General features: G+C 35.5%; 1 protein-coding gene across 1 annotated transcript in view; it reads left to right on the plus strand.

The window, feature by feature from the left end:
• Positions 1-15033, plus strand: part of LOC143681366 (semaphorin-3D-like) — a 137842-nt gene that overhangs the window by 92126 nt on the left and 30683 nt on the right. Inside the window, exons 6-7 of the mRNA XM_077158359.1 lie at positions 3272-3365; positions 5875-6003. Of these exons, the coding sequence (XP_077014474.1) occupies positions 3272-3365; positions 5875-6003 (223 nt within the window). The remainder of the gene's footprint in view (positions 1-3271; positions 3366-5874; positions 6004-15033) is intronic.

Raw genomic sequence — 15033 nt, forward strand, 5'->3', positions numbered from 1 at the left:
TTTAAAAACATTCCATAAATTTACTGAGCTTCTGTTTATTCAGTAAAGTGATGATGATAATAGTAACTACCTCACCATTTTGAGGATAAAATGAGAAAAATTATTGTATAGACTTTGGCATAGGGCCTGCTTCAAAGCAGTCACTTAATACTCAGCTAATATTGGGCAACAGGATTAAAGAAAGGTAAAATGGCATGAATTTAAATGAGTGTATATATGTATATATATGTGTATATGTATATATATTCTGAAATTAGATAGATAAAGATAGATAGTCGTATATATTCTTGGAGTGACTGTTAGTCCTTTAATAATTTGATTGGAAGTAGATTCATTCCTTTGGCATCTCCCCTCTTCTCTTGTAAATCACATCATTAAATGGGTACAATGTCAATCATAATGTCTAGTTGTGATGATTGATGTTCCCTTACTATCATTCTCATCTATACTTCTCCAATGACATTCCATGTGTGCAACTCAGACAGGTGCTTCGTTGCATAATTAATTAAGCTTGAGGAATTTCAGGGGGTACACTTGTAAAATTGACTTTTTTGAAAGTTACGAGTGTCATGTAATTTAGTCAGTTTATCTCAGCAAATGTATTTAATCATCCATTGTTTCTTACATCATTTTCCTACTGGTGTCCTTGACCTTATCTTCTGCTTCCACAAATCCTAACTTTATGGGCTTATCTTGAGATTTTAATGAACTGTTGCCTGTGAAAACAGAAGTATATATAAGTGTAAAAGTTTATTACGTTGCATCCACTTTGGCATTCCCCCAGATATTTTCGCCTGTGTGTGTGTGTGTGTGTGTGTGTGTGTGTGTGTGTGTGTGTGTGTGTGTTTTCCCACCAGCTTTTTTACTTATTCTTCTGGGTACCAGGATTCAGTTTACATTCCCTTTATAATATCCCTTTACAGGCTTTAGAGTAAACAAGTCTGTTTGACTTATGGGGAACAAGGTAGCCGTAATGATACTTTAAACACATTTAAGAGCCATTATCTCCAGGTGGTTTTAGTCACCTCTCTCTAGCCCCATATACATTTGGGAAGTATGCTTCAAATGTGTTTTCATGGGATTTTTTTTCAAACCTAGACTGCATTATCACAACTTTTCATTAGCTGAACTTTTCTAACTAAACATTCTTGAACGTGATTATGTTGTATAGTCAAGTTGAATTCTGTCAGTTGATTTCAAAACATTTTTAAATCTATGCATTTGAAATTCTGAAGCTAGATTAGTTAAGAACATGAACTTTGCAAATGAACTCAAGCCTCTGTGTTGCCTTTTACTAGCTATATAACACTGGGCAAGGCACTGACTGCCTTCTATTTTAACTATCACTCTTGTAAAGCTAGAATTACAGTAGCTACGTCATTAGGCTTGTTATGATTAAATGAGACACTGTGCATATCATGTGAGTTGTACCTATTAAATGGTAGGTACTGTATTCATTTCCTAAGGCTAGAGTAACAAAGTACCACAAACTGGCTTGCCTAAAACAACAGGAATTTACTCTCTCACATTTCTGGAGGCTAGAAGCCTGAAAATGTCTTGGCAGAGTCATGCTCACTCTGAAGGATCTAGGAAGCAGTCCATCTTTGCCTCTTCCTAGCTTTTGTTGGTGGCTAACAATCCTTTGCATTTTACAGCTTTTAGCTGTAAAATTCTGGTCTCTCTGCCTTCATGGCCTTCTTCCCCTGTGTGAAAGTATGGCTGTTTCTCTGTGTCCCTTATAAGGACACTAGTCATTTTGTGTTTAGGATCCACCTAATCCACCATGTCATCTGAACTTAATCTGATTACATTAAGAAAGACTTTATACCCAAAAAAGTCCACAGTCACAGGTACTGGGGGAATTACGACTTCAACATCTTTTTTTAGGGAGACACGATTCAACATGCAAAGGTACTATTATTTTTAGTATTAAAGTGCATTTACTTAATACTATAGAGTAGCAATTTTTAGGCTATTTAAATTGCTACTACTATTTTTTTAAAAGACATAGGCATTACTCTTGGTCTTCTTCAAAAGAAAAGAAAAAGATTGAATTGACAACATAGTATTCCACATAAACCGACAGTTTTTCCTTTTTGCTTCATTGCTTGCTTTCTAGGTAAATAGCACTGAATAGTCCTTTCTTGTTACATGTGTGCTCTAATCTAACTCTAAAATTTGTTCCGAATCAGTTTCATTATCAAAATTACCAGTAAGCATGCACATTTATGCAATAATTAGATAGCTAATTATTGAGGCTAATACAAATAATTTCCACATTTTAAAATAATTTTATTAGAATTATAAGATTCATGAAAGTGAATAATGTCTATCTGCCTAAGCATATGCAACTAGAATAAATTACGTAAGCCTGTGATATTTTGGCACTGCAGTGGCATAAAAGTGTAGATACTCTATCCAGAGACAATATCTAAAATGCCGGATTTCTGTAACGAGCAGACATGTAAAGCAAGTCATCAGCTTTTTGTTGGATGATAGTGTTGACGTTATGAAACATTCAAGCGCAAAGGCCGTATTCATTATACATTCATATTTTTCTTGGAAAGTTCGACTCAAGATGTTATTTTTTTCCCTGAATGTTAAAAATCTGCTAATGTCATTCTGTCTGTGGCCACTATTGTAAAAATAGATGTCTCAGCCAAAATAACTATGTGGCTTTTAAGTTTACAGTGTTTTCATAATACTGAAAATACTCTAACAGGATTTTTTGCCCACATGTTTCAACAGCTCTGAAAATGAACTGCCTGCCTTAGAACACTTTTATGCCACTGCAGTGCCAAAATATAACAGGCTTACGTAATTTATTCTAGTTGCATATGCTTAGGCAGATAGACATTATTCACTTTCATGAATCTTATAATTCTAATAAAATTATTTTAAAATGTGGAAATTATTTGTATTAGCCTCAATAATTAGTTATCTGGCTTAAGAAATGTGCATACTTACTGGTAATTTTGATAATGAAACTGATTCGGAACAAATGAATTGATGAGTCTAATACAACCTCCAATTGAAACACCCACTTAATATTGTCATTACCACTTTGGGTAAAGGGATACCAAAAACGTGGGAACTGAGTCTTGCCAAAAATCATATTTGTTAAAGAATTAAGGAACACCTCGGATGTTCATACTAAATGTTCAATCACTTTACATTGAATTAATGAGTTGAAATTTGGTTTTTATCTCCAATGTTGTTGCTGACTGATATTTTTTAAAAAGCTCACTTGTGTTAATATTTCTCATAACAGGAAGTTGTGTTTAAACTAGACACACATAATTTGGAATCTGGCAGACTGAAATGTCCTTTTGATCCTCAGCAGCCTTTTGCTTCAGTAATGACAGGTGAGATCAACCACAGGCAATTCTTACTTCTAGGTGATTTTCTCAAAGGTGTGTGTAGATTGAACCACGTTTTCTCTCTGGGAAAAGATCATTTTGGATTAATCTTCCACTGGCTATTTGGTTCCAGTATTTTAGTGTCAAATCTCTCTGGTACCTAATCAATCAGTGAGGCCCCAGCCATCTTTAATGTCTGCACAGTTTTTTTTTAAATGAACTGTTAGTTGGATTCTTTTGTAATGCAAATGTTCACACTTTTTCTTTCCACAGCTTTCTATTTAAATATCTCAGGTTTCCTTAAATGGATCATCAGTACATATCCCTAGTATGTAACTCAGTAGGAAAGTTAAATTTAGCAATTCTTTAAACAGAATTGGGACAAAATATGTTGAAGATTTCAATAGAAGGATTCATAACAAAGCATAAGTTGGTAAATTAATAAACTAAATGAATCAAACTATAGAATACAGATAATAGAATGTTTATCTATTGCAATACTTTTTTTGCCCAACGTCACTCTAACCTGATTATATTAAAGGAAATGTGGGACTATCGGCTGGCACATCTTGTCTTTTTAAGTTATTAACATCTTAAAGTCTCTGATGAGAAATCTGTCCCCTTCGAAGAAGGCAGAGCTGTGTGGCCTCAAGTCTGCTCAAGGAATGTCAGCTTGACCTCTGAATTTCAACCATAAGAAGGACCCCTTTTATCTTGGTTTGGTTCTTGAGTATAGTCTCTTTTTAGATAAGTTGTCGATTAAATGTTTGAATACATGGTAAGAGTAAAATACCATGACATTTTAATTTTCAGTAAGTGAGCACTAGTGATCTTGCTTTGAAGTGGAAGCAAGTGTGTTTTGAAAATTATATGACTGATGTTCATTCATTATTCAAAGAAAATATGATAGATATTTTGCAATTTTGATTTGTTAAGAGAGGGGGCGGCACATCCTTAATAAAAAAACAATCAATTGTAGGCATGGGCAACCTCTCTTAGGAATCCTAAATAATTTTAAATACCAAAGAAAAGAGTTTAAAGCCTGGGTAGATGGATCAAATTGTTAGGATAAATCATACCATCTTTTTTTTTTCCTGAAAAAACATTCAAGAGTCAGCAATTTTAATTGTTTCAAAGTAATGCTTTGCTTCCTTTTTTCTTACCCAAATTTTCAAAATGCCTTTGTTATTGTTGTCATTTTGTTCTGTTTTTTAAATTAAGTTTGTAATGAAATATTGCTATTTACCTGATAAATTTTATGAACTGCCATAAGAACATGAAAGTGGTACTGTATCTACATCTAGCATAGCAGGATTTCTCTCCTCTGCCTTTTGTGTTTTCCTATAGAGGTTGACTGTCATTTTTTAGGTTATGCTGTTCCAAATAGTTCACTGAAAGGCCTACTTAGATGGATATAATCAGATGTCTTGAAAAGCACCTTAATAATCACTTTTTACACAAAGATAGGATTTTTTGTTGTTGTTGTTAACATAGGCAGGCATTGGGAATCTAACCCGGGTCTCCAATATGGCAGACGAGAACTCTGCCTGTTGAGCCACCGTAGCCCGCCCCACGAAGATAAGATTTTAAAGACAAGTTTATGAGGAAAATGGAAGTTCAGTGATAAAGCTGTGTTTTTATTGTTCTTATAGAAAGGCATTCAAAAAAGTTAAATGTTCTGTGAAGACTGGCCTTTCACTGTTGTTGTATGAAGTGCGGGTACGGCAGCTGACTATAAAGGTGTCCTCCTTCTCCCTTTTCTCCTCTCTTTTCTTCCCTTCTCTTCTTCCTTTCCTGCCTAAGTCCTCTTGCTTTTCCCTCCTCCTCCTCCTTCCGCTATCTTTCTCTGTGTCTCTTTTGAAATGATAAAACATGGACATGTACTTTACATAAATAACAGGACAAAGAAGTTTGGTATGCAGTAATGGCAACATCTTTTCCTTTTCAAGAATTCCTGTTTATCAGAACTATTAGAGACATGATCAGCTACAAGGAATGCAACATGTTGTAATTACAAAGAATGACTTCAGTGCTGAAAGCTCCCTTTCAGCAGAGGTTAGGCAAAGAAAAGTTGTGGTCATGGAGGTTGTGTCGGTTAAGTAAATACTAATTACACAATCCATTCCTCATTATGACATTTACTTTTTAATTTTTTGTGTGTTTTCTACAAAAAAAAACCTCCTAATTATGACATATCTTTGAATTATTTGTGGGGAAGAGGGACAGAAGTAGAGTTTGTTCAAAAGAGAAGTTAATGCATACATAGACAATTATTCATTCAAAAGACTTTGGCCTTTTTTATATTCATGTGTTTCACATCAGCTTAGCAAAGTTAATTGGATTATCTTATCCTCAACTAGCAAAATTTTCAAAATTGGAAGGTGAAATCTGTGAAATAATATATTCTGGTGTTAAGCAATAAGCATCTTTGGTTTCATGCTGTGAAATGCATATTTTGTTCTTAGTATCTACAGCTCTGTTCTTAGAAGTCTCTTTTTTTTCCCCTCCCTCCCAGATGAGTACCTCTACTCTGGAGCAGCTTCTGATTTCCTTGGCAAAGATGCTGCGTTCACGCGGTCCCTCGGGCCTACTCGTGACCACCATTACATCAGAACTGACATTTCTGAGCACTACTGGCTCAATGGTTAGTGATTTTCTCACTTTCGGTTGTTTTGCCTTTGTTTCTGGATAGATAAGAAATTTATTATTATTCTCTCCCATGTGCTTTGGGAGAATTGATTTCGCTCAGCTTTGTGAAATACATTTGAAATAATCCCCCACTAAATTGCACAGACCTTTAGGGTTTTTTGTGTGTGTGTGTGTGTCTGTGTATATATAATAATAACAGCTGACGTTTATTGAGTGTCAGTAGGTTCTTGAATTGTTCTAAACTCTAAGTGGCATTTTTAATATTCACAATGACCTAAAAATTAGATATTATTATATGCTTTTTGCCTGTGAGTAAGCTGGGGTACAGAGAATTTACACAATTTGGTCAAGGTCTTAGAACTTGAGATTAGTAGAACTAGAATTCAAGCTGGTAATCTTACACTGCAGTCCATGTTTTTAATCACTAAGCAGTACTGTCTGTGAACCCAATAGATAGGGATTAGATTATAAAACTAACTTCTGTTGTTGAAAGAGAATTTGTGTATTGGTTAAGACATGCCCCTCCAAAATTTTGAGCATTATTGATATTAATTTGCCATTAATTTGTCTGGTCACTAGCTTATGGATCATAGAGTACTTTGAGTTTTCAAAGAAAAACCACCCACTAATTTTTTTTTAATTAGTTTAAGGGATAATAAAAGGCTCCCTTTTCTTTCGGCCATTGCCTTAAAAAAGGCCAGATTATCTCATGATTTTCTCATGTATTCTAATTAACATTTGACTTTATTCTACTGCCTGGTAACACTACTATTTAAGCAGACAGACAGCATTTGGCATCAGTCCTGGCATAAGTATTGGGATATGCTGGAGGAGGACAGGGTGGAGGTTTCCTAAGGCTTATCTCTCTATTTCTCAGTGGCATTTAAGCAACATCAACACAAATATAAGAAAAAAAATACTTAAAAAACATTTCCTTAATCAAAATTGCTAACTCCACATACTTAAACAACAACATGATCTCCGATGATTAAAATGTACCCTTTCAATAGGAAAAACAAATTTAGGGGACTATCCCAACTATGTGATTACTTATACATTTCCTAACATACTTGCAAGGCAAGACTGTCTTCTTATGCACTTGAGAGCTCTTTGTGGGAGGACTTGGTTGAGAGTACCTCCTTAGATTTCTCCTACAGAAAAGCTTGAATATCTGTTTAGGTACAAAGCTATTCTTATGACTTTAAAATTAAGTATACAATTGAGCTTCCCAGTCTTGGGGAGGACAAATATCATCAAATTACCATTATTTTAAGAGATTGCTCTATTTTGTCTTTAGGAAGACAAAGAAGAGACTGTTAGAGAATCACAAAGTAGGAAGCATGGAAATTGGTTTAACATTATTTTTATGAATAACTTTTGAAGCCTAATTGTGTACTCATGCTATTCTACCCCATGAGTCTGCAAAGATAGCTTGGGGTGGGTCCTGGCCTCAGAGATGACAAATGCCCAGCTCAGCCTGGAGCATAAAGAGAGAGTGGGAGGTAAAGCTAGAGACCATAAATATTATTCCCAATTCAATGGGGAGTCATATATACATGCTTTCAAGCAGGGAATCAGATCTTTGTTATTTTTACAAAGGTAACTGGCCATGTGAAGAGAAGACTAAAGTAAGATAAGCACTGAGAGAGAGGAGACCATTGGAAAATGCGGGAAAATGAGGACTGGATGGAACAAAAGCAGTGGCACTGGGGTTGGACATGAGAATATACAGCCAAATACATTTGAGAGGAAAAAGACGTGTTTTAAATTGAAGAAGAAAGTAAGGATGTGAAGTGGAGGTCAAGAGAAGATTTTGAATGCTGGAAAAACTTTGCAATTAAAGAAAAAGAATAGAAAGGAAGAAAATCATGATAGGAGAAAGAATACACAGATGAAGGCGTTCTCAATCAATTAAATGCAAGTAAATGATTAAGAATTAGGAACTAGCATTTATGGTCTAGGCCATTCAAATCAGAATTGCATAGTGGTTAATAGCCAGGGTTACTGTATGTCCTTGTTTGCCCAGGACATTTCCAGTTAATTATAGCTCTGTTTCTGTGGAACTTAATTACTTTGGTTAAGTCCTGATGGTACCATTTCTTTGTGATGTTGTTCAAATTACTTAACCTTGACGTGCCTCCAAAATTTTTGACCAAAAGTTTGGCATAATAACAGTATCTGTTCACAGGATGTCGTGAGGACAACACCCTGTGTTAGAAGACAATTTTAAAAGTTGAATTTATGTAAATACCACCTTTATCACCACCACCATCATCATTATTATTCCTAAAGATGAGAGAGGAACAAGTGGGCTAAAACTGTGAATGCTCTCTGGCATCTCTAGCACTTTTGACATTGAACACCTTTTTCTTCTCACTATACTTCATAATTCTAATATCTTCTATAGCATCCGGTGTCCAATGTTCACTAAAATATACCTCCCAATTTTTCCTGTAACTAAGATAAAGTCTCCATTTAGATGTACTATATTTTCATCTCTGTTTAAAAAAAAAAAAACTGGTTTCTTAATACAGAATAAAGATATCCAAGTCTTAACCTTGATTCTACCACTAACTTGCTTTGAAAATTGCACAACTTTTTGAATGATCATTTGATTGAATTTCTTCAAATATATATTAAGATGTTCTGGATCTAGGCGGGCCGCGGTGGCTCAGCGGGCAAGAGTGCTTGCCTGCCGTGCCGGAGGACCCCGGTTCGATTCCCGGCCCCAGCCCATGTAAAAAACAAACAAAACAAACAAAATATAATAAAACAAGAAAATGTTTAAAAATGTTTCCCTTTCTTCCTCCCTTCCTTCCTTCCATCCTTCCTTCCTTCTCTGTCTTTCCTTCCTTTCCTCCCTCTCTCAAAAAAAAAAAAAAAAAAAAAAAAAAAAAAAGATGTTCTGGATCTAAAATGCAAAATATTGAGTCTAACTTAAAAAAAAATCATGATTTCCTCTATAACCTGCCCTTCAATAGCAGTTTCCTGATTTTTATCAATCATAACTTCTTAACTTAATCCACCCAATTACCTTGGAGTTATCTTTGATTCCTTCCTCTTCTACATCCTGTTTATCTAATCTCTAATTAAGAGGCTTTGCTTCCTTCAGAATATGCATTGACCTTGTTCTTTTCATGGCCACTACTTTTGTATAGCTCTTCCTCATTTCATCTCTGGTTTATTACATTATTTTATGGCTTGTTAACTCATCTCCCTATCTCTAGTAATTTTCTCTTCAAATTCATTTTACCAAGCATCTGTTTCAGTCACTAAGTGCTGTTTTATTTATTGTGAAATTATGAGAGAACTAATATTTTTCCATTTTACAGTAGGGATAGATTAGAGAACCATGGTTCTACACAGCTAGGGGTTATTGGAGGTGAGGTTAAAACTCACATATACCTATCTAGCTTAAGATGCTTTATTCTTTCCATTGTATGATACAACCCATCAGTCCAAACTCTGCTCTTTTGACTGCACATCCTCTGTTTTTGCTGCCTCATTACAGATGGGGCCCATTGTGCCATGTTGGGGAATAGGAAACTAAGCCTAGTAGCAGAGATAAAGAAAGATAGAAAAAGTGGAGTTAGGCTAAAAAAATGGGGGAGACCTAGGCATTCTGGGTGGAGCCACAGTTAGTGCAAGTAACAGGACAGATGTTTGCTGAGGGAAAGGCAGGCCAGAGTTAGAACACAGTGCTTCCGAAGATCTAACCAGCCAGGATCCTCCCGGCCCATGTGGAGACTAGGGCAAAGCAAGCTAAGAAATCATAGAAATGTGAGAGGCTCTTACAATGAGGAAGAACCTGACATGAGAAAACAAAAGATTGACTTACTGAGGGAGCATTTCTGTCCTCCTTTCTGAATAGATCTATATTCTAAATATAGCCAAGTACAGCCAGCTTTGAGTCCAAAGATAGAACTCAGTGGTGTTATCTGGCTGGAGTTGGGAGTATGAGAAGAGAAAAATGCAGGGGTTATTGGAGGGAACTCTGGTGATTATCAGAAACAAATGTGATTCTGGACACTACGTTATTCAACCTCCCATTTTACAAGTGGCAATCCAGGATGATGGAATGACTTTTCCAGGTCTCCTGGCTGCCAAGTCCTGTGCCGCCACCATGATACCAAGCTTCTGAGAAACCTGTCATGTCATCTCTTCTAAGGCTGAAGTCTTGACTATTATTTTGATGGCAGCTATGAGAATAAAGGCTTGATTTCTGCCTTAAACACTGTCCCCACAGTACAGTGGCTGATACAGGCTACTTGGTCTAAAGCTGCAACTGTCCTCTATGCCAGCCACTAGCCACATGTGGCTCTTTAGAATATTTGTTTCATCACAGAAAGTCCTCTTGGACAGTCCTGATGTAAAGTGTCCATGCTTATTATTTATGTATAGTAGTTCCAGTCATGTAGTGGTAATGCACATGCAAATTTTACCTACTGTCCATTAAGCAAGCAGATATGAAAACCACTTCTCGGTTTCTTAAGATTATTGCCAGGTTGACAGACTTTTACAACTTCAAATAATGGGTCAACATCAACTTTTTTATTTGCTTCTTTTCTGTATTTTTACATCGGTGCATGTTTTGTTTCTGTTTAGACTGAGATTTTTCTCTGCCGAATTTTGTTTTCTGTACTTTTATTTTCAACTTAAATTCCTATTTTTAAAATATCTGTGGTGAATTAAACTCTTGAAAATGTAAATGCTGATTTGATGTTTGGATTATGTTAAATATGAAATTTACATTTAATTTGTAATTCAGCATTTAACTGTTGAGATGCAAATTTTAAAGAATTAGCATTAAAAAGTATGATGCTAAAGGAACTTTTGGTAATTCCCTTTTCTTGCTGAACCATTTAGGGAGTTTAAAATCCTCAATGCTTACATGTGTGCCATGTGGGTTATGTCCTATCTAGGACACACCAAAATGAGGTCGGCTAACCTCCTCCACCCTTAACAGTGCAGGAATCCTGCTCAGAAATTCTCTGGGACTTTGTATACTCCTGTTTCAAGGAACAAAAGAAGTATCAATCCTGATTCTTCCTTTGAGAAACTAATCCACCTAATAAATGTCTCTCAAGGAGGATGTAAATTTGAGACATCAAATTCCAGTTCCCAGACTGGAACTACTGGGCTGTTCTACATGAAGAGTTAAGCTGTGTCCACAATGTTGCTTATCAAACTTGATTTCAGAACATATCAGGAAACAGGGATGCAAGTCAGGGTAGTTACTCAAACACAGTTGAACTTTTTTTAGAATATTAGGATAAAACTAAGAAATATGACCGCTTGGAAAATGAAAACAAACAATGCCTCAGATGCATATGTTTTTGTTTTCTTTTCTGGAGTAGATGAGAAGTTTTGTTTCAAATTTTTATTTTTAACATATGGAGGCGGTTTTCATTTGAAGTTTCTCTCTGTTTTCTATAACTTGTCTTTCCACACAAAAGGGTAAAATAAATAATTAGTAGACAAGAGATATTATAAAAGGAAAGAAGAGGAGGTTAGGAACTCGCTATCTATTAAATTATGGCTTAGATGTGCTCTTCAGGGAGGAAGGAGGTATATAGGGAGAAATGAAATCTGAGTTTAAATGAGTTTAAATGAAAATGAGTTTGTCATTTTCATTTGGCAGAGCCTCTTGGTGTCATGCTAGAGGTTCATTTGTGGAAAGGGGCAATTTCAAACTCCATCCCTATTAGTGCATGTGTTTCAAATGCTTATGGAGAAAAATGTGCTATAATAAAGCCCAGGTGTCTATTGGTATGATTTTAAATTGTTTGTTTTAAAACCATGCATGTCATACACTGAACAGTAAAGATGAAATAATACCTATTTTTACCTAAACTTGGCAACAGTTCAGAAAAGAGTTTCTATTATAAAGTGCTGAAATCGATGTTCCAAGAGGGGATTGCAGTCTGCGAGAAAGAAACTCTGTTCTTGAAACTAGCATTTATTTTTTAACTTATAAATATGCTTATTATTTAAATTGCAGGAGAGGGTACTATTTAATATCCTTTCATCATAATTAGATTTTTTCATATAATAAACATTTGACTTGAATACCTCCACCATTTCTCTACAAAACAATATTCTTACACTGCTGGAAAAAAAAAAAACCAGCATTTAAAAGAATTCAATAAAATAAACAGTGACTGACTAAACACAACAAGACTATGTTATTTATTAGTTCACTGTTAAAAAGAAACAATGTTTGGAAAAGTATTTACTCTTCCCCCCACTCCCCATCCTCACTGAGGTGATGACGAAATTACTAGAAGGTGGACCAGTGTCAGTCTACCTTGCGACCATTTCAAATCCCAATGGCAATGCCTGGATCATGTTTTGTGTGTTAGAGTGGGAGGTCTTGAGCACCTCTGCAGTATGGCAACTTAGTACATTCTTCTGTGTTTCAGAATTGTGTTTCTTTTGTTGAACTCTGTAAACAACTGACGACCTAAATATCAGCTCGTATAGCTACTTTTTTGTCTGAGGGAAGCTCTTTGTCCTTTCCAAGCAACTCTCTCCTTCACACTGGTATTCCTTTAAGCTGTAATGCTTTGCCTCTTCACATTAATGAGTTCTCATTTTCTCACTGGATAGAGATGATTGTGCAACATTCATGCCATTATGTTATTTTTTAAATTATAAATTCAACTCAATCATTATGTAGGTCTGAGACAACATGTTAATATTACAAAGGTAGTTAGGCTGCACATGTAACTGCTATTTCACTCAAATTTAAAAATTCGGATAATTTCTATTAATATAAATGCCCATTTCAGACTCACATATTTGTCAAGCTAAGAGTCGACAATGGCCTATAATTTCTGCATACTTTCAGTTTTATCCCTTTGTTTCCCATTCTGATTGAAGTGTTGCATTTAGTATTCAGTTCTCACTTCCGTGTCCATTCATCCATCTGTACTATTGACCCTGAGTTAATGAGTCTTCTTTCTATCCTTTTAACCATATAGAAATTAGTAGTTTACATCAGCAGTTCTTAAACTTAGAGACATAGAAGCACACCTATAGGGTTTTATTTAGTTTTGCATTTATATATTTTTAAAATATGCAGAGCAGTATACCTGGAGATTTTCATCCAGTTTGGCAGCATTAGGTCTAAGCATCTCTAGATTCAAAAAGTTCTATAGATTTTTATTAACCCTTCTTCTATGTAGAATTGCTTTTTTCTAATTTCCTTTCAAGTCATTGGAAACAATGACAAAGATAGGCTTTCTTCTTAGTCAAATTTTGGCCATGGATCAATATTTCTTTTATCCGGTTTATAATCAGTTTGAAGAGTCAGGTCTTGTTCATTTTTGTATTCTATGTTTTTAACAGCTTTTCTTGCTCTAAGTGCCTTTAATAGAGTAGTAACTGAATAAATATTTGTTTGTTTTCATGAATTTGATTAAATCAATGCCACATTTATAGGAAAATTTGTTTCCACAAAGAGGTTTTTTTAAGAAATTATAGTATTTTTAAATAAAGAATTGTGTGTCAATTTATTTGTGGCTATGAATGGATTTTTATTTTGCTGAGGGATTCAGAACCAAGTGTTTATGGTACATCATCAATTTGAGAGAGAGACTGGGAACAAAAAAGGAACAGAAATCTTAAAGCAGAGTTGTTAATGGACCTTGCCAATTTAAGGTTAATTAGAAATTAAAATGAAAATAGAGGACGTTGTGATTTCCTAAAAATGTATATGCTATTTAATCTCTAAGATCCTAGCTATCAGTATAGCGAGATCTTCAGGAGCATTAGTGTCCATTGGAGTTCAGAGAAGCAATAAAGTTCCGAACTTGCCTCCTGCGCCCCACTCCCCACCCTACCACCTCTCTTTACTTCTTAAGACTTGTCTTTTGAGCAGTGACGAGATTGCATTGGAAACACGAAGGTGACCCAGAGAGGCTGGGATGATAGCACCTACCTAACCTAACACTTGCAATCCAGCTACAACTTTTGTCTGTTGAAGGAGGTGTTGTGAAGCCATCTTTGCTGGGCAATTGACTGACTAGTAAATGTTTATTGGGCAGTGGTTTTTCAATGCTTTTCAGGTACACAGCAACCAGAACCCTTGGCAAAACTCTAGCAAAAGCAATATTGACCTTTTCTACCTTTCCACCTAGGAAGATTCGGGGATTGGGGATAGAACATTTATCTTCTTTTCTCCTGCTTTCTACTTCCTAAACACTCTGTCCTACACTTTCCTCCAGATGCCTTGAATTTTCCACTTAATAACATTAATTTCTCAGAAACCCCTGTCTCTGTCTTTTTTGCTTTAATCAAGAGGATCATTTGTGGGGTGCACAGGTAGTTCAGTGGTTAGAATATCCACTTTTCATGCGGGAGACCTGGGTTTGAATCCTGGACCATGCATCCCCCCCAAAAAAAATAAAAATAAAAAAAGGGTCATTTGTTAAATCTAATATTAGCCAAGTATAGATGTGTTAGGTGATTGATTCAAAATTATTGAAAACCTGGACTTAAAATGCCCAATACTTTTTAAATGAGAGATATAACCCAAATCAATTTCTCATTAATGCAGTATAAAGGCATTTGTTGTATTACAGCTACTTTTTAACTTAACATGTATCATGACCATCTTTCCATACCAGTCCATGTTGACCTACTTCATTTTTTAATCACACATTGTTCTTACAGTTGTGTAGATATACTCAATTTCCAGTCAGTCCCTTTTTTGCTAATCATCTCCATCACCACCATAATAATAAACAACATTTATCGAATATTTTTTATGTGTCGTGTACTGCCAGACACTAAGTGCCTTAGATATATTAACCCACTTAGTCATAATAACAGTTACCCTATCAGGTAGATGATATTGGCAGCCTCTTATTGCAAATGAGAAAGTTGAGACACAGGAAAGGTAAATACTTTGCCTAAGGTCACTTAGCTGGTAAAGTGGCAGAGCCAGGATATAAATCCTGTGAGTGGGAGACTGCCTCCAGAGTCAGCCTGCACTGGCGTCGACCTAAGCACTGTTAGTTAA

The sequence above is a fragment of the Tamandua tetradactyla genome, chromosome 1, assembly GCF_023851605.1.
Source record: "Tamandua tetradactyla isolate mTamTet1 chromosome 1, mTamTet1.pri, whole genome shotgun sequence".
NCBI lineage: Eukaryota > Metazoa > Chordata > Mammalia > Pilosa > Myrmecophagidae > Tamandua > Tamandua tetradactyla.